This window comes from Spea bombifrons, chromosome 1 (genome assembly GCF_027358695.1).
Source record: "Spea bombifrons isolate aSpeBom1 chromosome 1, aSpeBom1.2.pri, whole genome shotgun sequence".
NCBI classification, from domain to species: Eukaryota; Metazoa; Chordata; class Amphibia; order Anura; family Pelobatidae; genus Spea; species Spea bombifrons.
Genome location: NC_071087.1, coordinates 12,412,308 through 12,436,134, shown reverse-complemented (window position 1 = coordinate 12,436,134; position 23,827 = coordinate 12,412,308). Strand labels below are relative to the sequence as shown.

Sequence of the window (23,827 nt, the reverse complement as noted above, 5' to 3'; positions counted from 1 at the left end):
GGTCTTGCCGACTCGCCACAGATATCCATAGCATTTGTGGGTCGTGGTGGAGATCTCCTTTTTAACTGCCCCGCTGCCCCACCGTGGTGTTACAGGCAGCCTGATTGCCCAAGGGGGCAACGGGCTCCCTATATTCTGGCCTAGGCCGACAGGTCCTCTGCTCTTCCCCAGGACCTCTCGGCCTAGGCCAGAATACACCATTGCCAATAATGATTTGTGGCTGGTCAGTCCTCCCCTTCATAAACTTTGGATCTAGTAGAATGATTGTCTAATTGTCCTCATGCACACCTTACTTACTTACTGGGAGGTAGGTAATATTGCATCTTGGAACCCCCCAATTTGCTGCTTGTGCTCTCTTCTAGGTTCCGTTAAGCTAATTTTATGCTAACAACCTCTGGCATATCTGACTTTTTACTCTTTCCTCTGTAGGTCTAATCACTTAAGAACAACCTATGGCAAAATCTGCATCTGCTTCACACAGGACAATAAAATGTGGAGTCAACAGTTTACATAATTAAAGAATTATTTTTGGGGAGGTTTGGGACATTGAATAGTACTAGCAATTTTGCTTCTTATACTGCATTTCAGATATAAAAGATGCTTAAATCAGCAAAGTAAGTGAAAGAGCTACTTTCTTAATAATATATTTTCACACGGTCATATGGTCCCTAGGTATGTTTGTTGCCTTCACTCCTTGAATAAAGTCCTTGAATTCAGTCTTCTAGCTGCTGAAAAGTCCATCAGCCTCCTCTAATGCATCCAAAGAGTACCAGAAGCAAGACAATGGCTGTAATGTTACAGCCAAATACCCTTTTCTCACATTCATCTCCTCTTATTTCAGTCCAAAACACGAAAGTCAGCTTGATTCATTATTACATTTATAGATTACGTTTTATTTTTAGACTGTCAACAGATTCCGTAACAGTGTTGCAATACGGCATAGTGAAAGCCAACAATAACAGTAAGACAATATACAAAATTGACAAAAAGATTAACACATGTTAAGATATAATGGTACAGAAGAAAAAGAGGGCCCATCTTGTGTTATATTCTATTAGGATTTTGAGAGAGGATAAGGCAGCGCTAGCGTAGAGGGTCAAAGTATTCTAGGGCCGTTCTCATGCACTTTGACTTCATGTTATCTGTCCCATCTGTGTTGTTGTACTGAAGCAATGAATGCAGTAAGTTGCGTTCCACCACGGTATAATTAGTCATGTTGTTGGTTTGTTGTAGGCAGTCTAGAAAAGATATAATTCGCCAACTCTATTTATGTTTTATGTGAGCTAAATCAGAATAGTAACGCTATGTGAAGTCAGACACTAGCAAAGGTCTTCTGCTGGGAGAAAATATTATTATTATTATTATTATTATTATTATTATTATTGATTTGATGTAGGATACCCAGTTTTTTTTTTTAAAACAAAATATAGGAAAATGTATATTATTTATTATATAAATGATCTAGGTAATATACAGATTATAGGCACATTGTTTTTTTTATAGTTAGCATATATAGTATATAATACATAAAACATATAATACAATTTTTAAATCTCTTCAAAGTGTGCATGTGCTTATGTAACCATTTTTTCTCAGTACATTTTATTTATAGAGTGACAAATTCTTTAGCACTATTTCGACAGGGGAACATACAAAACTAGCTCCTGAACAGTACATATATGTATCACGACTTGTCTAGATGTATTTTGTTTTTCTGTTTTATTCCATAACTCCTTGGATCATCCTGAGGCTTCGTGAATATAACCCTCAGAGTGCAGACATGTCATTGAATCTGAATTCATGTACTCCTATGATGTAATTATTACACACATAAATTTAGGGTATAGCGTTATATGCATTGTTCCCGACTCCCTCTGCTCTTGGCATGGAAAACAGTCCATGCTTTAGCTTTTGATGGTTGAACTTCATGTCACGCAATAGAAGTAAAAGTCTGGCCAACAAGACAAATAAATAGTTCACAACCTGAATATATTTAATGAACTATTATTGTTACCTTTTTTTATATATATACAACGTCAACATATTCTGTATTCTGAAATACAGCGGAGCATTAAATAACTAGAATATAATGCACTTGTCGATTAGGTGAAAGGTGGGATAGAATCTTTTAATTATTTTACAAATTGAATAAGAGGCGAGTGTTTAATACGACAGATACTCTGGTTTCTATTTAAACCCTTTTTTTAATCATGACGTTAAGAGGGTTTTTTGGGCAGACCCAATCATAAGATGAAGCAACCCGTATTGTGGTAAGGGACCGAGGCTTTAGTTTTGGACTGAGGCCCAGAACATCTCTGACAGAGGCCTGGCTGTGACCGACCGTAACATTCCTTCTGACGTCAAGCAGAAGTAGTTCATGAATCAGTCTTCTTAGAATAAGAGCAAGTGCCGTCTACATGGTTTGCGCAACCTGAGTTAAGTTGGGCAAATTATTTCATCAGTAAGCAGTAAGCGGTTCATGCTCCATTCTTAAAATACTTAAAAACTAAAGCGTTTTTTTAGAACTTTTAGAAATGGGAAGATATCAACTTTAAAATGAAACAGCAAATGCATGCACCATTCACAATTCTGTTCAGAGACTTCTAAGGGAACCGGAAAACATAACTGAAGCACTTTTAGGAATTCAGAGCAGGATTGTTCTAGATTCTAGACATGCACTTATTGATTGACAGAAGTAGCATTTATTTTGCTGACTGTTCTAAAATTGGCCAAGAGCGTTTGTCACTTTTTTTTTAATACAAAACAAACATGAACATATGTGGGGTAGTTAAATGACCCCATTTGTAGCTAAACCATAAGCACGCTGCTTCATGCGAGTCTGTAGCTGATTGAAGCCAAGTGAAGAATGAGCACTCATTCATCGTGGACATTAAGCCTATATCAACCCATTTGCTGAACGAGTACCCTCCTTTACTTGAATTTTAGAATGATGCTCTTAAAATACCCAAATTAACCATAGCCTTAAATAAAATTCTAGAAACAAACATTCTCTCTCAATATTGTAACTTAAAGTTTGATTCAATTAGAACATACAAAACCCAGATGGTCTTCGAACTTCTAGTGCCTTTTAATTCCAAAACATATCCACTATTGGTGCGTCGCACTGATTCTACAGATGAGGCACTTTAAACGATTTTATAGCCAGATCATATAATCCCTTAAATTATAAAACACATATTTGGACAGATCCCTTAAGATTATTTGTCACGTTTTCTGTTCAGCAATTAATTGCGCAATGTTTAATGAACAGGCCTACTGAACCTGCCCATGGACAGCCAGCAATCTGCAGGATAAAACCAAGAAATGTATTCTTAGCTTGGGCAGCGGTCCTTATTCCTTCACATCAGAACCTCCCTTTATATACAACCAGAGGGATATTAGGCCGCCGTGTAAAAGTAAACCTCTCAATGCAAAATGTACGTTTCCCATCAGTCTGTCCATCTATCTTAAAATCCGTGTAGGATATGGTTTATTTATGTTAAAAAGAAAATGACATTGGAAAAATTGATATATCCTCCTTTAATTCCTAATCATTATGAAATGTATATACCGTATTAGATGAGAAAATAATTACATAAAATAAACTATTTGGCTAGTTATTGATCACATTGGCTTCACGCTATTATCCAAAGCCATAAGGATTACTTCCCTTTCATTAAACTTTCAACCTCTTATGAAAGATGGAGCATTGCAAATTGTTCATCTGTAGTCATTATCTGTCTGAAAAACACCCTGTTTTGCTGCAAATGTCAAAATTGCATAAACAAGTGATCAGTCATTTTAATGACACCTATACATCAGTGAAAGAGACAAACTGGTACACATATTAACATAGTGTTTGTGAGTCTTATGATTCTGATTTATTAGTGACAATCCAGGATGGATTCATTTGGGATAGACATCATCCTATTCATTGAACAGAAATAATGTTAATTTTGTCCTCTCAATTATAAAATGTTGATTTCAAATGATGATCGAGTAGAGAGAAATTACTTAGTTAAATATTTGAATGTAATCTAAATTTAATTACTTAATTTACTTTTACTGGGGATGCAATAGATTATTTTTTGGGGAAAAATATGGCTAAAGAAGTATAATGACCATATATTATAATAAGATTGAATATACATATACCCTGGAAAAAACAGCCAATGTGATCACCTTACCAAAACTCCCCCAGGAACATGCGTCAAGCCCCCACTGTCCATATATGTATCCTGTTTAATATCTAAATGACAGAATGTCAGAACATGTCACTGCGAATGTGTGAAATACTGGTCTCCCCCTTACGCCGTGTGTATGTTAACCCAATAGGAATTCCTCCTCTAACCACATTATGTCACTACAATCAAATGACATCAAATGAAATCAGTTAGAATGTTGCCTCTTATGTGGATTTGCACCATTCTGACATGGATCAATTTAAACATTTTTAAAGTATGTATATATAAGACTGTGGGTTTGTGCTTTTTGCTCCCAGTATGTTATGGTTGATAGTTGATTCCCCTGCTTATAAAGCAGTTGACACAAATAAGCTTGTTTCTAAATAATGACAAGTCAAGATTTCCGTATTATTAAATGTGGCGTTATTATATTTATTATTATTATTATAGTCACTAAACAGAATCTTTGAGATAGGCTGTTAAAGGGTTAATTCCTTATTACAAGAGTCTCAGGGTGAACTCATTTAGAAAAATAATTTTGAAAAATTAGATAAGACTCTGATGTAGTGGAGGGCTAAGCGATATTTGGCTGTATAGTCTGACGGAATACCCAATATTTATTCCTCAAACAGGTGTTTTTTGATGGGCATGAGCTCACAGCTGAATTTATGCTTTGTTGTGTGTTTTTATTGGTCATTATTATTGAACCTGCAACCCTAGAATCAAATTTTTTATGCCTTTAATGCTTTTTAGGCTGTGCGCTCCTCTATTTTGTTTTATATGTATTTTTGTGTTGTGAATATGAGCAGGTTCTGACCAAACCCTAGGATTGAGGTCCTCCACCTGCCGCACAGGAGCCTCAGTAATGATGTCCAGAGGGGGCTTTTTAGTCTCTATTGGATTAAAATGCAGCGCAGTCACTCTGATCCAGCTGCTTGGTAAGCGATATAGCGATGAAAAATTAGATAGGACTCGCCAAACTTGGCGTACTTTGACGTAGTGGCGGGCTAAGCAATATATGGCTATAGAATGTGACGGAATCCCCAATATTTATGTCTTAAGTAGGTGTTTTTTGAATGGTATATGCGCTGAATTCTTGCTTTGTTTTGTGTACTCATTTAAAACATTCTCAGGGATGACAATGCTAGACTATCAATAGCTCAGATGTCAACTCTTGTGGGATCAAAGAAAATAATGTACCCCACATCACTACCTTAAATCTGCCTCACGAAGGAGAAAGTAACCAAAGTCAGGGAACAGGGGGGGGGGGTCATAGCTGGCCCGGCCGTGGGTAAGCAAAATGATCTAAGAAGAATTTGCTTATGTTTGCTGGGTTGTATGTAAGTAGCGTATCGTAGCATGCAAAGTGCATAGCTGGCCTACGAGTAAAGCATTTGTAAACACGCTCCCTGCATTGTTAGCAAGGATCTATATTTAGCAACGTCAGCGTCTGGCAAGTACTAGCTTTATGTTCATACATAGAAGTGGAATTGCTGCTATTCTGCCACATACGCTCACAACATACTTACAGTTACATACAGTGTTTCTCGGCCATGGCTAACTGCTACGCCAGAAGAGCCGATTGCTTTTAAACTAATATTATTTATTTGATTTTGTTTGTATTAAACATAATGGTGAAGTTAAACACTATTATGGACAGAGGCTAAAATCCAGAACCAGTGTAGCTGTCATTCTAAGGTTACATCCCATGCTCCCCTACCTCGGCCCAAATTCAACACTTTAAATTACATAGGAGCGGTGCTATTGAATTGTATTCTCATTAAGGCAGTTACACATATTTCCACCATCACTGAATCCTTTAAGTGATCTTTCTATAAAAGTTGAATTAATATTAATGAGCCCTACCTAGCTACTTCATAGAAAGAAGGCTAAAGGATGATGTCAAGTGTGCCCTTGGTACTTTTCCTGTACATTCCACACAGTTTTGCTGCCGATTTCATAGCCTGTTTAGGATGAGCCTTTAAATGACTTTGGGACAGCTGTTGGGACCACCAACCACTTAAGCTGCTGAGCTGTGTACATAGAGGTGTTACCAACTTGAAAATCCATCGTCTTTGAAGTTAGTCCTGGCCTGCCCAAGGCTAACAGGAGAAAGTGAGACTGCCTAGCAATAGAGCTATGTCTGTTTCACCCAGCAATCTCTAGGTCAAACCCGGAGAGTTCCCAGGTATGGTGATGTATCTGTATGTATTAATGTATTTTGTTCTGTATGTGTTAACCGTGCCATTAAATTGTACAGCGCTTAATAAAGGATAAAAATAATAATAATAAAGATCTGCACCTAGATGGTATGATGTTCACAAACCAAACTGCTCATTAGTGCTCCTTACTGCAATTTGAAAGTTGAAGCACTTGGTTCATACACGTTACATGGATGAAATGTCACCCCCAAAAGAATAATTGTGAGGTGATATATAGTTTATATATAGACTTCTCTGAAGAATACCCTAATCGATACAACCTATTTGTGCTCGTAAACATTTCCTGCTATTTGTGCTACGCCTGTATCTTTCATAATAAAGAATTATTCTACACAAGCAGATCTCATCACTGCTGGGTATTAAGCAGCTCCCTCAACAAATAAAGGGATTATTAGGCGATATAAAGTTAACTGTGTGCTGTTATTCTCTTCTATGATACATTATATTTGTCTTCAATATACTGCGTATAAAGAAATGAGACTATTCCGGAGGAAACACAGAGTAGGTTATATTATTATTATTATGATTATTATTATTTATTGTTTTATATAGCTCCATCATATCCCACAGAGCTGTACAATGGGTAAACAGGGCATAATAAGTAGTGCATCACATAACAATTTGACTTACAGAATCAGGAGGTTAGGACCCTTCTACAACTTTTCAAAACTGGACTTATTACCATAGCAACCAATAGAATGTCCCAGATTGTTGAAACATTCAATTGGTTGGTATGTTGACAAGATTGTTTTAAAAGTCCACAACAAAATCAGTTCTTACATATAATAAAGTCTCCTCGTCTATACCTAAACTGGGCTGAAATCCAGAGAATCTGCAAGTATGGGTAGGCTGGCTTCGCAGGTAAACCCCCCCCCCCAAAATGTTTTAAATCCTTAAGGTCCTGTCTATGTTGGGCCAGAGGAATGAGCTCCGTGGGGCCACATAACTTTTAAGGACTTATAATATTCCAACCTTGGACCTTCTCTTAGTGTTTCGTAGGCTTCAAACAACGGATAGGATAGGCTCATTACAAAATAAAAATATATAGGATTGTACACTTTGTGTGAACTTGATTACATATTAATTAACGTGTTCTCTTAGGATCTGGGCTGAGAGATACCTTGTATGATTATTATTTAAATTTTTTAGATTATTCATATCGACCGGCACATTTTTCTGGGTTCTCAATCATTCACCTTTGACTAGGGTTCTTACGGAAATAATATACCCTTGGGTTTTATTAAAATTATCGCAGCTCTGCATGATGCCCTGAATTAAAAGGTTAAAAACATTTGCCCTATTACAAATAATTCCAATGCAACGGCATGCTTTTGCCAAACCATAAATACTGTGTGACATGTTCCATTAAACCCACAAAAGTGGAAGCCGCCATAGATCTTACAAATAACCAGCATTCCTGTCTTGCCAGAATTTATGTAATATTAATTGTCATTACATGTAACTTCGACAGACCGATGCTATTAAAACCAGGAAAATCTAAAATGGGGTTGCGTATCATTAAATATCATTGTAAATATCAGAATAAGACTCTCATTTTTAAGCAGGTTCCTCAATATATATATATATATATATATATATATATATATGTAATATTATTTTAAATACACAGGTGTTCTATACGGTTAGATTTGGTAGTGTACCAACTTATAACATCCTATTTAGAGCCTTTGTATAGATACGGCAAGACACCAACTGTTTGCCAGTAAATATTCAATGTCCCGTCTTATAATGATTAAGAAAACCATGCAATGCTTCTCAGAATGTAGATTAAAATGAACATTGCTTTTGTTCCTCATATTAGTTGTATCTTTTATTGCTTTCCTTATTTTTATGGCCCCCAATTACTGGCAGATCATTGGTCTAAATTCTCAGCCGGAGCGGACAGGAAAGGTCATAGCATATGATTCATAGTACGCTTCACTTTCAGGACTGCCTAGTGTGTTTCCACGGTAACAAGGCCTTTATATGTATGTATATTATATATATATAATGTCTGTGATCAACATTAGAAAGATTGAACTGCAAAATCTTAGAAAATCATGATTCAGTGGGTTTATCCAGGAGAGAAATGGCATTACCCTGGGGCAGATTCAGGCCTAGGGCAGCAGTCCAGTGGAGCAACAGCCCCTCCGCCACATAACAGGCTTATTTGTAGCACCAATGCTCAATAGACCGGTTAAAAGGGAGATGACTTTAACACTATCGAGGACTGTGCTGAATCAGCATAGCCTTAGTGGAATGGCAGGTTATGACATCATATTCCGACACTCACCAGTAAGAACGGCAGCGCAGAGGGGGCGGCTGGTAAAGCTGCCGTGGGTCAGGCCTAGAGCAGCTGCAAGGGGAAATACGGCACTGATTGAAAACAATATAATGACGAAAGTCCATGCAAAATCTAATCCACTGTGCATTTTAGTAGTTTTAAGAGCTAAAAATATTTGTTTAAATACGAATTGCCATCGTGCTCCTTTTGGGAAGTAAACTGTAGCTCACAACACAACAACTCATTTCTATAACTTGTTTTCCATTGAAGTGTCGGTAATAACCAGCGCAGCGTTAAAGATCTGGGCTGTATTTTATCAATGTATTCTCTCCTTACAAATGCTGAAAGTATATCCCGTCCCGTTTGATAAATCCTACCATGACTATTCCATATCTCAGTAATGTCTTAGCGCTGAGTTCATCCCACAAATATTTGGCAGTTCAGTTCCATATGTCATCCGTCACCGTAATATCCAGCAGCTGTTTACTAGTTACAAGGCTCTCTCTTTCTATGTGTAGAGGGCCTGCTGGAAACGCAATCTACACAAACCAAAGACGCTAAGAGACTAATCCCCGTCATTAGCAAAGCCTGGCTGTACGATCATCTTACAATGGATTTTTTAAAATATATGGGGAATAATATCAATCAGGTAAATGTGAAAATTCTCATTTGGAATTCCCAAGGAGACAATAAATTATCACTTTCTCACTTTCAAGAAAATATAGAAATAGCCCATGCTTGGCCATATCAGCGTTGTATTAAGTACAGAACTTCAGAAGGAAGTTGTGCTGAAAATACTAAAAATACCACCTCCCTCTCTCCGGGAAAGATTGTTTCATTTGGGGTTTTTTTTATTTACCTACATCCACAAACTAGATAGATGCATGTCCCAAAAATGGGACTGTGGACCACTCACTGATCCCATGCACTCCTTCTATAGAGGAAGAGGTAATTTTAACTTGAGGCTCTGCCACAGTCCATCATAACCAACAACAGAAAATAGGACACCAAAATAATAGATTCCAGAGTTTATTCTTAATAACAAACACCTCAAATGACCACTCTTGTAAAGGAAAGACATATCTATGATTGGGGATTTTACCTTGTGAGGCATGCAAGAGAAGCATGCTTCTGTTTTCTCCGCTATATTTATGTGATGCAATGTTATAAATCAACTATTGATTTTAATATTTAAAAGTATTCTGCAGTTCATGCTGCAATCCAAAAACATATCTTTCTATGTAAAGCATATAAAAAAATCACTTTCCAGTAAACTTAAGTCTAAAAATTAAATTTCCATTGAATTAATTTCCAAGGAAGCGGCCTATGTGGTCTTGAGAACATGTTATTGTACTCTGGATATGTTGGTCCACTGCAAAATACCATAATCTCTGGAACAAATACAACTATTCTATTCTCATGAAAAAGTATGAGAAAGATTTGCTTGTAAAACAGAATACCCATATTTCTATAAGTAAATACAATTCTAGACGTTCTGTAAACTGCCTAGGCATTTTATAAAACGTTCTATTTCATGCATTAAACATTTTGAAACCCCAATGTCACTAGAAACTCTCTCCCTAATAGCCCGGGAAGTCCTTATTCAGATTATGTGTTAGCAAAGGATGAGACTTTCTTTCCAGTATTAGATCACAACCTATTTGCCCCCGCGATTCACAGGTTTTGCAGTACCTGACTACATTGTCAATCTTAATATCAAAAATAAAGAAAATAATACTTTATTATAACTGACTACTGCATACGTAGTCTTTTGAGATATTTGTCTCTAAAGGCTTTCAATTTCTATCTGTAATCTAACAGCGGCTGCTTAATTGGTTCTTAAAGATTAATAGTAATTTATTCTTACATGAATTACAGTGAATGGAATTATAATTGATTCATTATTAAGTAGGACAAAGTCAGTCAAGTATCCCAATTTACACTTATTAAATTCCAAGTGACCTTGGTGCATCCCTTCACCAACACAAAGCCAGGCCAGAAAAGTTATATTGAGGCCAAATGGAATTGTAAAAGGTGAGGATATCACCTGTAAAATCATCTTGTCATCCACAAACCTATGGAGAATAAGCTCTAATAGACTTTGTGCAGGGAATACAATTTCAACTGCTTTCAACTCATTTATTTACATTGCCCCTCATAGTTCTTGTTGGGCAAGACAAATGAAACCAACAAAGGGGTTTGTGTTGGTCAAAGCACAGACCTCTGTAGTATAAAGGTGCTGCTTACAAGTAAGATCTCTTATCGTCCCAGTTGACTCATGAAGTTATAGGCCGGGGCTGCCACACACATATGTTCCACCCATGACCTAGCCTACATGAACAATAATATGTCACTGAGCATAGGCGGTGGTAGGGTCACCTACATAATAATTAGGGATCTTATAGGATGAAGTCACACCACTTCTGCAGAGCATATGGGTTCTCATTGCCATATCTATGAAAACCGTACACTGTCGTTTTACCAAACCACCGTGACATGATGTCCCGGGACTCCTGATGACTCAATGGGACATGTTTATGAAGAGCAATTCTAAAAATGTTATCACTGACAACCAATGGAATGTTATTAATGTTTTTCCATCTTGGTATTGCTGCGTGTTTCCATATCAAAATAAGCTTCTATAATTTATTCATTAGTATTTCGGGATACACAGCAGAGGTTATTTTTTTAAATCCGTTTTATTTTTCCTATATGCACACATCAGTGCTAGCAGGGCGCTTACATGTGTTTGAATGTCCTATACAGAGGACATTCATAAACGTGACCCATTAGAGCATAAGATCAGAAACTTGCATCCATTAATGACAATGTGCTTCAGGGTGACATTGAGATTTAAAATATTATCGGACATGCAGCATAAATGTCAAGAGTCACGCTATTCCTGATGATGTGTACAATGGCTCTTTGGATGTCTTGTTTTGTTCTGGTATTTGGTTGATTTCACTAATCTATTATAATTGTCTCAAATAAAGTTAGCCTTAAATAAAAGAACAAATGGCAGATCAAAGCCAATCACTTGGCTGTAAATAGAAGGCACTAAGTACTAATTATGCTGGATATATTGTAACAGCCAGCTGAAGTGTTAAAGTGTAATACAGTCGAATATTAAGTACACTTTATTGAAAAAATACTTACATACAATTCCAGTACTTGCCACTTGAATATATTTACTCTGCATTTAATTAGACTCTGACAAGTGAATGTACATTTATACACTTAACTGTATACACCAACTAGAGTGGCACGGAAAAGCAAGTGAACCATTTGGAATTGCCAGCATTTAAGTATAAATGTGTCTTAAAATATGATATGAACAAACAAAAAAAAAAGAACAAACACAATCTGTTTTACACACAAATTATTGAATTGTTATTGTCCATATTGAATACATCATTCAAACATTCACAGTAGGAGTTGGAAAAAGTATGTAAACCCCTAGGCTAATCACTTCAACAAAAGCTAATTGGAGTCAGAAGTTAGCAAACCTGGAGCCCAATCAGTGTAACAGAATAGGAGGTGTGTTTTCGAGCTACTTTGACATAAAACAAACCACTCAAATATGACCCTAAACATTAAAGTAAATCACAATCACAAAAAAGAAAATCCACCTTTTGGAGAAGGCAGAGCCGGAAACCCAGACCTTAACCCGTTAGAAATGCTGTGGAATGACCTCAAGAGAGCCGTTCACACAAGGCATCCTAATAATATGGCTGAGTTTAATCAGTTCTGTAAGGAAGAATGGTCCAAACTTCCTCCTGAACATTGTGAAGGCCTGATGTGCTAAAGGTGGTTCGATTAGTTATTAAATCCAAGGGTTCACCTACTTTTTCCACCAGTGCTATGAATGTTTAATAAGTGTGTTCAATAAAGACGTGAAATGTTAGCATTGTGTGTGTGTTTTTAGCTTAAGCACAGATAGATATAGATCACATCACATTTTATGGACAATTAATGCAAAAATCAGGTAAATCTAAAGGGTTACTTTACTTTTTCTTGCCACTGTAGGTGGACTTTTGTTTTTATGACAATAAGCTCAGAAAGTATAAGCTATATTATTGTTTTTTTTACTATCCTGATGCAATATATTACCAGGACAATATTAGTTTTATTTGTTATTAAAAACATATTGCTGGTTGCTAGCAAAATGTTAAGTTTACATTCCATCTTCAAATTCCATTGCAAAATGTATTCTCCCTTGTGACAATGCACCATGTTTCACATGTTAGCAACCCCAGCTCTACGGATATTCTAGATGGAATAAAATCAAACTTCGGCACTCAGATGTTGATTATCAATCAGATCTTTACTGTGGAAATCCGTAGGAGTTTTCGTTATGTTATGTGACCATACATTTATTCATACACTTAAATCCTAGATCAGTTACTGTGACCTCTTTCCGACACCTATTGGTTTAAATTTAGCCGACCTTAATGGATACTTTATGGACAATGTAGAAAATGCATGGCGTGCAGCTGTGAAGGCTATTTGAAGAGCTACAATGTATTTGAAAACCTGACGATGGGCGAATATGAGAAGCTTTAACACCTTATCTTTGTTTGTATTAAACAGTGTTTAGGTTTTTAGCCTTATAATAAAAGAACCCATTGACCCCAGATGAATAAGAGATTTGTCTTGGTAATCAGAAAGTCAGAGAGCCTTAGACGTGTTTGCCACCCACATTGTGCTACACACTTTGCTTACCATTCGAAATGTAAACATTTTTCATTCAAGAGCACTATGTGGTCAACTACAGATTGCACAGAAGTAAAAACTACAAACATGGCCAAAGTAAAAAAACAAACTACAGTGAACAGTTTTTTCACTGTAACCTAAAGGCTGCAGGAAAAGCTGAGACATCCATATGCAATATACTCATTACATTTAATGTCCCAGGATCTGCATAAGGGATACATTGGCAATCTAGATCTACTGTAGGTTCTTTTGGTTACCTAAGGTCTGAAGAGCCATCATAATTTTATGATTGTCCATACAGAACCAAACTTCTCATTGGGACCATAAAGCTTCATTATTTCTGGTCCTCAAAAAAATATATTTGGCAAACCATCCAAATCCTCTTGGTCTACTTGGGACCGGTGCAATTTCTCTTTACTGTGGTTTCTCAGCAGAGCAACCAGGCTGTATTAGGTCACAACAGCCTATAACCCATCATTGTGGGCACCAGTTACAATATTCATGGGTCTAAAAATTTGATTCACACGTTCCCATTACAAATTGCAGTTTTTTCCACGCTAAAACCATCCATTACATTGTAAAATTGGCCAAAGCCAGCCCAGACATTTTCATAGTCACTTGACCTATGTGACATCATAGCGATGCAAAAGACCACTGCTCCAGTTAACTTTGTCCCTACAATGGACCAGAACCCGAACAGCATATTAAGATACTACTGCATCACCAATTAAAAGGTATTAAGGTAACTTTCACATCTGCAATATATCTTATGCATTCATTTAACAAATCATATATCTGAAGGCAATTCGCAGAATGGAACAGTATATTAATACTCTCTGGTAAGAAACGTGTGCTGTTTTACATGATAGAATATATTATGATAATGAGTATTACTTACAGTAGCCACATCGCGTTCCACCCTCAAACACAAACCCGTTTGCTACGGCTCCATAACGTCTCAGGTCAGATAACTTCCACTGTCCGATAACCACCGGTGGGATGTCTCTCGCTAGAACTAGAATGTCATTGCACAAATGGAGGGTGGCAGGTCCACTTTCCAGTTTGGTACCCGGCAGGACTCCGACATGAAATCTGTGAACTGAGAAAGTGATTTATTATTTAATTGAGTTCTTAAACAAATCTGTTGCTTTCACCAAATTCTATGTTTTAATTAATACTATACGTTCAATACACCAATGTAATGTATATGCCATAAGAATAGCCAGCTTCATTTACTGTTCTCAGAACCCCCATAAAGTTACCTCTACACTATCGTTAAGTTGTTGAATATCGCAAAATACTCTCATAACAATTCCACTGATTAGCAAAGCATTAAAGCAAAATATATAGTTAGTTCTGAAAGATGAATTTAAATATGCTGAAAACTGTGATGGCCGGTTTATGTTCAATCCCTACACTTATTCTATTACTTATAATATATTGCTATACCATTGTACAGCACTGTGAAATACGATGGTGCTAAATAAACCGGTAAATCATAGTATACATTGTCCCGTATTGGCTAAAATTGTTGTCTGCTCGAAACAAGTGCCCAATGACCAGGGCAGTCAGATTAATGGTCAGATTAAAGTCCTAAAATAAAAGCTATGGCTTGTGCGGGGCAATAACTTCATGGATACAGGGTAGCAATATTTTCAGAAAAAATACCAGTCATCAATTTTTCCAGGTTGTTATTATTATTATTTCTACAATATATTGTTTTCTCCCATTTCCTTTTTGTGACTCCATAAGAAAAGGTCCACAGCTGTCGTCTAGCATGAAGAGGATTACACAATGCAGTCGCTAATGAAATGGTTGGTCGCATCTACTTTTTATTATCAAGTTACAATTTAGATTGTTAAATTGTAGCGGCGGGTCATATTGTTATGTGATGCACTACCTGTTATAGAAGACAGCAGATGAATAGCATTCGGTGCCTCTGTCTAGTTATGTCAAGTTAACCCATTGCACAGTGATGTAGAATATATAAATCAATAAAAAAAGGTGATTAACTTTTTATTTTAATATATATATTTTTTTGTAAATGCACCATGATATAAAAAACATTATACGACTTTATTTACTTTAAAGGGCATATCTCCTGTATTACGCACAAAATAACAGGTTGACCAACGTTGACCAAGGTCCACAAAAACATGAGTTGCACTATAGTTTTGATTATTGTCACGTGACTCTGAGTTTGTTGGTTGGTTGTAGTGAAGAAGGAAGTGATTTACCTTCACCCAAACTGTAACGTAGTCGTACATCCCAGGCGTTCATAATCTCCTTGTTATCAAAACCGAGCATAACAACTTGCGAGAAGCAGATGATGGCCAGCGTCTGGTTCATGCCCTCGTACGAGAGCCCCGGATCTAAGCCACAGATATCCTCTAGCGTTACGCTGCTTCGTTCCTTGTGCCCCTTTGTCCTTTCTGATTTTTCTTTGTACACCAGCATTAACAGACAATCTGAAAACAAAGGAATGGAAGCTCAATAGACAGTTACAGGAAAGGCTTCCCTTATTATACACTTAGAACTTCCCTGGGTGGGCTATTCCGAGCTCTCCCACTTCTGGGGAGTGGCTTTGTGTGGGGTGGGGTGGGGCTAGCTGTGCGCACAGCTGAGTTAACCACGCACAGGGCGGAGCTAGCCTCAAAAGGCCTTTAGCGAGAAGGAAATGGATGAGGAGCAGGGTAAAGTGGGAGGAGTGTAGGCATAACCGGGGCGGTGAGTGGGTGTGGCCACACCTCACTACCCCGCCCAGAGAAAGAAGAAGAAAGCAGTCCAGAGATCCGGGGACGCAGGGCTTCACCTGGAGGCTCCGGATCTAAACCAATCAGTTCCCAAGTATGATTAGAGAGCACAATAATTAATGTTTTACAGCTGTAACATTTATTACACAACTTGGTGGTATATATTATTATTATCTTTTATTTATTAAGCGTCAAGAAATTACACAAAGCTGTACAATTTGAATGTGGCAGTTAACACATACAGTACATAACAAATGTACATTAATACATACAGACACTTCAGGAGATAAGAACCCTGCCCGTGAGCTTGTCATCTAGCATTATGGTAATTTACACAAAGTTCCTGGCAGGATTGGTGGGCTTTTGAGGGCCCCGCTTGACCCCTTGCAATCTAATGGAGTAGTAGGGGTAAGTGAAACAAAAGGAGGGGTGAAAAGAGGGAGTAGTAGCTCTCTTGTAGCGGTGATTAGGAGTAAGTGTTCTCTGGATTCAGAAGAGGATATATAAATAAAATGAACAGAGGGTGGGTTAGTGCTTGGTCACAGAAGGTGGCGAGCACACAGCTTGGAGTGTAACAGAAAGGCTACAAGAGAAGAAATAGTTATGGCTTCTAGGAGTCCTGAGGTGGGAGGGGGTCAGGACAAAAAACCCAGAAGGTAAATACCAACATTTGGCCAAAAAAGAAACAAACTCCCCAAAATACATATACGATACACATACAGGAAAGCATGCATAATTATAGAAAACATGAATTAATAAACTTGCTTGTAGATCTGGCAGAGTAGTGAACATTCTCTTGATGTATACACACACAAGATGCTGATACATTTAACACTTCTCTGTCCTTTTATGAACCAGCTGGCCGTGTTACATATATAATACAAACCTACAGACTCGTATATCTGTCACCGTCTTGGTGTGCGTTACAATTTCAGTTCATATAACACAAGCTGTTTACCAATATGCATTACTCGCTGCATTGCTGAACAAACAGAACAGAAAATTAAACTATAACATATCACTTCACCATAAAATGAATACCCTACGAAAGGAATATGCTTTCTGGAAACTGCGTTACTTCCTCAGTTGAATTATTTTTTTTTTTTTATTAGTTTTCGGAAGCTTTGCAGTCATTGATCATTTAGAGCGCAATTCATGGTCAATGGGAAGCATCTCTTCTGTTACTGCCATGCAGAAACTGGGGTGTTGTTTATAACGAGGTTTTAAAACCCTCCCAAGCTATGCTAATTCATTTTATGAATATATTTTGTTTTGTTTCTATTAATCATTTTATTGTATTACTCTTAATTTTGGAAATCATGTTATTTTAAGACATAGCACTATTAGCCCCGAAAACTATGTGTCCCTGGTTACTATTGCTTTTATTTGTAGGTCCATTTTTAAGTTATAAAGAGTTAAATGTACCGGATATAACTTCCAACAAAAGGCATTGTTATGGAATGGCATGCAAATCGAAGAAAGTAGTGATCCAAGTAGAAGTAGCAGATGTGTGTGCGCCTCTAGCACACGATATTATTAATAATAACCAAGTGGTTGATTTATAAAGCTATGATCACAAAAATCAGGGAGGTAATTACATTTTGCATTTGTGGCATCAACGTAGCACAGAAGCTCTCAATGCGTCTCAACAGAGAATGGAGTTGGCAATTTTTACTTCTAAATATAAATAATAAAATAATTGATACTTTATAAATAAATACTGTGGGATTAGGGTTATTCTGGCATGTGACCGTTTTTGTCCAATTGGACATGATTTCATCATTCACTGGTGGGGGGGCCTTTAGTCAGGGGCGCTGTGTTTATATGCTAGTTACCACCACTTTGAAATCTACATTGACACTAAAAAAAAAAAGGATTTCAAGCCAATTTTTATGTTTGCTGTTCCAAAATCATCTGCAGAATTTAGTACAAATTGGAAAGAACATTCTATCGTAAAAAAAAAATCCAGCCAAACAGCTACTATTTAAATCATTTCTGCAATACAGCAGGTTGGGAGATGAAAATGCAAAAAGTAAATGTATTAATAATAAGTTAACTATGTAAAATAACAGAACTGTTTTAGAATGCACAGAACGCATATTGCCTTTATAAATAAAAGCACTTAGAGATTTTGGGCTTCATTTTTGTTTCGAGGCGATGAATTACCAAATATTCATCTCAGCATGCTTCAGACTGGACCTCCCTTATGCATTTCTATATTCACATAAAAATACAATAACTTGCATTCACTTGAATAAAGAGAAGAAACACCAACTATTGCTCCCATAATTGATGCTTAAAAAGAGGACATCCATTATACAAAACCCACCTATGCTGATTTAACACATAAAGTACCGTATTAAGTAATACTATAAAATCCCACGTTTGCTTACATTTCCCCTTTAGGACACGTAGAAAAGGGGACCTTATTATACACATATACAAAATAACATGAAGTTCTACATCTACCATATATATATTATACATGCGCATTATATATTAGAGTATATAATATCTATTATAGAATGCTGGTAGAAGAGATAATAGTCTGAACCAAGAAGATTAACTGTTGCGCAAGAGAATATTACTTTGCTAAAGAAATGGTGGAGATATGGAGCAGCCTTCCAGCAGAAGTGATTAATACAGCGAAGGAATTGAAGCATGCAGGGGGATAGACATAAGGCCATACTGAATATAAGGGCCTAAGGACCGAAGGTGTGATTTTTTACAGCAGAGAGTAAAACGGACAAGCAAGATGAGACAAATCACTCTGATCTGCCCCATTTTCTATGAGTCTAGATTCAAAAATCCACCATCTGCAAAAACTGGTAACCACTGAGTTTTCCACCTTGCAAAGCCTTAATTACTGAAAATTACTTCGATTAATTATTTTGTAATAATTTCATATAATGAATGTGTTCACTTAATATTGAATTTCAAAGTCATTAAATTCATATTAAATCTGAAAGGTGCTAAGTGCCTCCAACCCACTCAAAAGGGTTAAATAAGGGATTGCATTATTCTTTCTCCCCCCAACCTGGCTTGACAGAAACCCTAAACCTACAGCAATGCTCTAATATAGCCTCGCCAGCCCCCCCCTCCCTACCCCCCCCCCCTTTCCTACAGGTCTCCAACACGTTAGTGAGAATTTTATATCCCCTCTCGGTAATTGCCAGATCAATGTGTTTCGAAGAAACCGAACGGCTCCAGGAATTCATTGACATATTTAGAAAGACAGGGCTTAAGTGCAAAAATCAGAAGTTAAACGACTGCAAAGAAATCAAGACCCCTGACACAGCTTGAAGGGTTCCACAGAATGCGAGAGAAACTGTTAAAGCGGCGGTAAATTCTCTCAGCAAATAAATAGCAAATAGTAAATAAATAAGATAAATCGAGACTTTCCCCCCACTAAAAAAGCACAACACGCAAAATGTTACTAAAAAACCCCAACTTATTAAAAAGTAAAACTCCTTGCCAAATAATGAATGATGCTTGTGAAGCTGAAACATGTTAACTTTTTACTATACACTTTTTTTTACATTATACTTTTTTTTTTATTTAACAAATAATACATTCTGAAAAAAAAACATTCTAGATAACTTTTACAACTGTAAAGTTTCAGTGGTTATCTCCATACACCCTTTAATTTATTTTTGATGATATCACAGATATTATCTTCTGATTTTGCCAATAGATCGAGATACATGATAGATGAATCATAGTAAATACTTAGAAATCCCATTTCAAAAATGCCATTATATATAGTATATGCCCCCCCACCCCCAGTTAATAGAAGCACTGCTACTTAATGAGACCATAAATACTTCTAAAGACAAAATATCCTAATTTTCCGCTCTACTGTCTTTCTATCACAGGCGGTGACACTCAAGCAGACCATGCGTTTGGCAAATACTGTACCTGCAACAGGGGAAGGTTTTCTGAACACCACCCACCTATTCTTCCACTGAAAACATAAAAGCAAAGCAAAAGAGAATTATTACAAGACCGTCCGGGCGATTCCTTAAAATTCCGAGGCAAAAAGTTTTCCGGGGGATAGACAAAGACCAGGGGGAAAAATGTCCAATTCGCTGACCTTTTTTCCATCTCTCAATCTGACTTGTCCCTCCACCACAACCGAATCCGTCATCTTCAGTCATGGTTCCAAACAGCTGCTCCCTCCTCTCTCCCTCTCTCCCTCTCTCCCCTCTGTTTCTGAATCTACTTAAGCTGAAGGGTCACTTTCAAAATAGCTTTAATAGCTCGGCCTTGCAGGAGACACAAACAGGGTACATTAGTGACACGTAGCTTGCTGAGCAAATCGTCACCAACTTCTGCAGCCACCACCCACCGGCTCTCACCAAGCTTCTCCGACACTCCAGTGGGCACAGAGACTGAACCCTCTCCTGCGGCCCTTTAAGGATAAGAATTATGCAAGCATTAAAAACTTTTATTTGATATCCAGAACGCTCGGCAGCTCTGATCTAAGTAGGCGTACGATGTTGTTGAGACACGTACCCTGTAAATCTTAATTACTCTCTCTTTTATCTGTGGGGCTTACTGGTGTAGGTGGCTATGTGGGCTGTTAAGTTGAAGAAACTATACTTTCTGGGCTACAGAAGAGAGAGAAAAACAGAAACAGCATTTAGAGCAAGGGATTTAATGTTGGTATTGTGTTCTCCTCCGCAAATCCTTTTGTAAATCCAAAGCGTATGAAGGAGGCAAAGTTCAGCGGAAGCTATTCTTTGAATAAAATAAATAAAATATAAATTAGGTTATATATTACAATATGTGAGCAATGTGATTGAAAGCTGTTTGTGAATTCAAAAGTGATACATTTGAAAGCCAAGTTCAGATTCAATGCATCTTAACAGACTCAAATTCACTGGTATGCCCTCAAATAGTAACACTCACAAAGCAACTGGTACATTATTAATTCAAAGGTTGTTTGCGAGTACATGCAAGTGGATGCTACTTTAAATCTTGCGAATTTCAGGTGAGGGTATGAGAGTTAAATGAAAACTAGGTTGACGTTGGGTTGTCACCCTACCTTTGAAGGGGACCAGCATTGTTTTTTAAAATGCATTTTTAGTTAAACCCTTTCAACACACATCTTTTGAAGCCCAAGTAGCTGGGGGTGAGGAATGAGGCAAATGAATATGACGATTCTGCACACCAATGGACCCCTACATGGATGCATTCCCCCCAGAAGAAGAGGTTCTCCAGCTAGCCTACCATAAGACGTTCCTGGGTATTCTTGTGAGTTTAGAAAATGTGAGTTGCAATACACATGAAGTGAGGAAAGAGGAGGCACTCATACTAGTGAAGGGACCCGTGTTTTTGACATATTTATTGAGAGTGAATGATTCATTCAAATCTTTCTCCCTTTTTCAAACCACATTAAGAAATGAATAAGCATTCAGAATGTTTATGCACCAACAATTTTTATGTGGCCTGAAAATCTCATATTTCCATCTCATGTCTGTGTTATATTGAAAATAATCTCCATGCCCCCTGAGAGGGGAAATCTCCCACAGTCTGTCAGTCTGAGCTCATTCCTCTGGTCTTTGTGCAGATTAGTGAGCTGAGCAGCTGCGTAGACTTTTTATTATAGTTATCTGAAGATGCCTGAGAAAGGCAAAGCTCACAAGAGTTGCACGCGGAAGACAGGTGCCTTTTATCACTGGCGGCAAGGCGTGGGTTAAATTTATATTCTCCCCGAAGATCTGTATTGGAAAATTTTTGCAGAAAAATAAAATGCTAGTCAGTACTGAATATCTAACAGTTAGTAGTACAAAAAATATAAAATACTAGTGTACATAAGACTGGATTGATATGCTGCAGCCGCGGGTATTGTTTCTAAAGCCTCTCTCATTTCTTGTATATTCATGTCCTTTTAAACGCACTCTTAAAAGCAATTGCTGCTGATTATAAAGCTTGGGAGTGATTCACTAAAAAACACTTAAATAATTAAACTGAAGGATAGATGATTGCCTCTATAAATTATAGCTGGCTAACCATGTCCTGCCATGGAATAGACTGGTACAATAATGGTGAAACTATTAGACTTGTGCTTTTGGATTCGTACAAATTGGAATTTTACCATTTTTTTTTAATTTGGCTACTTGTATGAAGCCCTGAAAAAAGTGTGGGGGGCACTAATCAGACAAAAACTAAGCAAAAAGCTCAGAATATGAATCCCAAATTCATGGACCCTCATTCACTCACTCTCTCACATGCTCATTCAAAACATAAGTTATGTATCTACGTTTTGTGCTGCTGTAAGTCTTACCAAGGGAATATAGCCCAGCACTACCACAAAATTGAGGAGGGTCACAAAAGATGGCCAAGGGGATTTAAAAAATCATGCAGGGGGCTACCGCTCATGAGCCTCCCTATTGTGTAAATGTAAGACCGACTGTATATGGAAACCATGTCTTTCCACTAGATGTGGAGGCTCTAGTGGTAAAGATATTGCTAATTGGTCACTGACCAATGATCATTTACAAACAATTGGAGAGGAGGGCTACAAAGATGGTAAGGGGTTTACAGCATATAAATTATACGGAAAATCTCAGTGACCTTAATATGTATCGTTTGGAGGAAAGAAGAGTGAGGGCATATAACAAAATACAGGAAGGGAGCATATCTGAAACGGGGAGGCGAAATGTTAGAGCAACATTTTTTAAAAAAAAAGGTCCAGACAAGGGAGGGTTTGGCTGTGTGCTAGCCCCACCCACTGGAGGCAGACAGTGGCTGGTCCCACCCACTGGAGGCAGACAGTGGCTAGCCACGCCCCACATATGACTACCCCCCTTTCTCCAAAACAGTAAAAGCTACAGGTAGATCACCATGGGAACTTCCCACGTAATGCACACATGGGATACATTTACTAAGGGGGGTTTCTGCTATTTTTATGACTTGGCTTGCTATATATGACAAATGATTTTGTTTCTAACACTTGCACCATTATGTGATGACAATATGTTTGTGTTTGAACTTTACATATAAAAAGAAAGCCCTGTCTGTATTTGGTAAAACGATATACTGTATATATATAACATTGATTGTAATAAGGAAGGAGCATCATGATAGGGGGCAACGGAGGACCTGACCCCTACTGTGACATGAATGAGGCCCTTCAGGTCTAGGTAAATTCTAGACACAGATCAGCTAATTGTTACCCCACATCTTGCGATAACCACTGGGTCATTGGGAAAGCATCGGAGCGGCAGGGTAATGCAGCCTCTTTTCCCTGGCTTTTCCCTGGCTGCGCAAGCCTAGAAAGGAACCAGCAAACAACCTGAGACTTTCCCATACTAGGGATGGGTGTCCAGGCTGCTTTCTGCAGTGCCAGCTAGAGGGAGACACGGTACCAGTCCCAGCTATTCTGTGTTCATGACACTTTCTGCTCTCATTTCATATTTTTTACAAAATATATTTTTTACAGCTATAGATGGTATTAAAGAGGAAACATTCTCAATAGTAGTGCACAGTCTCTTCCTAGGCTTGTAAAGCTCCATCACAGGGCATTAGTGGATTCAATATAGATAACAAGGTGGCCCTAGCACTTTAAGGCTGGCAGACGCCTAATGTCGTAAGAACAGCCAGCGACTGGGTATGAGAGGCCACAGGTTACATTATGTGTTCACGCTACAGCAATCGATGTGCCAC

General features: G+C 37.6%; 1 protein-coding gene across 3 annotated transcripts in view; it reads right to left on the bottom strand.

Annotated features, from left to right (window-relative positions):
• Positions 1 to 20,379, bottom strand: part of DOK7 (docking protein 7) — a 42,223-nt gene extending 21,844 nt beyond the window's left edge. For all 3 annotated transcript variants that reach the window (XM_053458232.1, XM_053458233.1, XM_053458235.1), the window contains exons 1-4: positions 20,250 to 20,379; positions 20,075 to 20,120; positions 15,641 to 15,871; positions 14,302 to 14,502 (exon numbers count right to left, since the gene is read on the bottom strand). In XM_053458232.1, the coding sequence (XP_053314207.1) occupies positions 14,302 to 14,502; positions 15,641 to 15,871; positions 20,075 to 20,120; positions 20,250 to 20,303 (532 nt within the window). In that variant the 5' untranslated portion in view covers positions 20,304 to 20,379. The remainder of the gene's footprint in view (positions 1 to 14,301; positions 14,503 to 15,640; positions 15,872 to 20,074; positions 20,121 to 20,249) is intronic.
• Between the last annotated feature and the right edge of the window lie 3,448 nt (positions 20,380 to 23,827).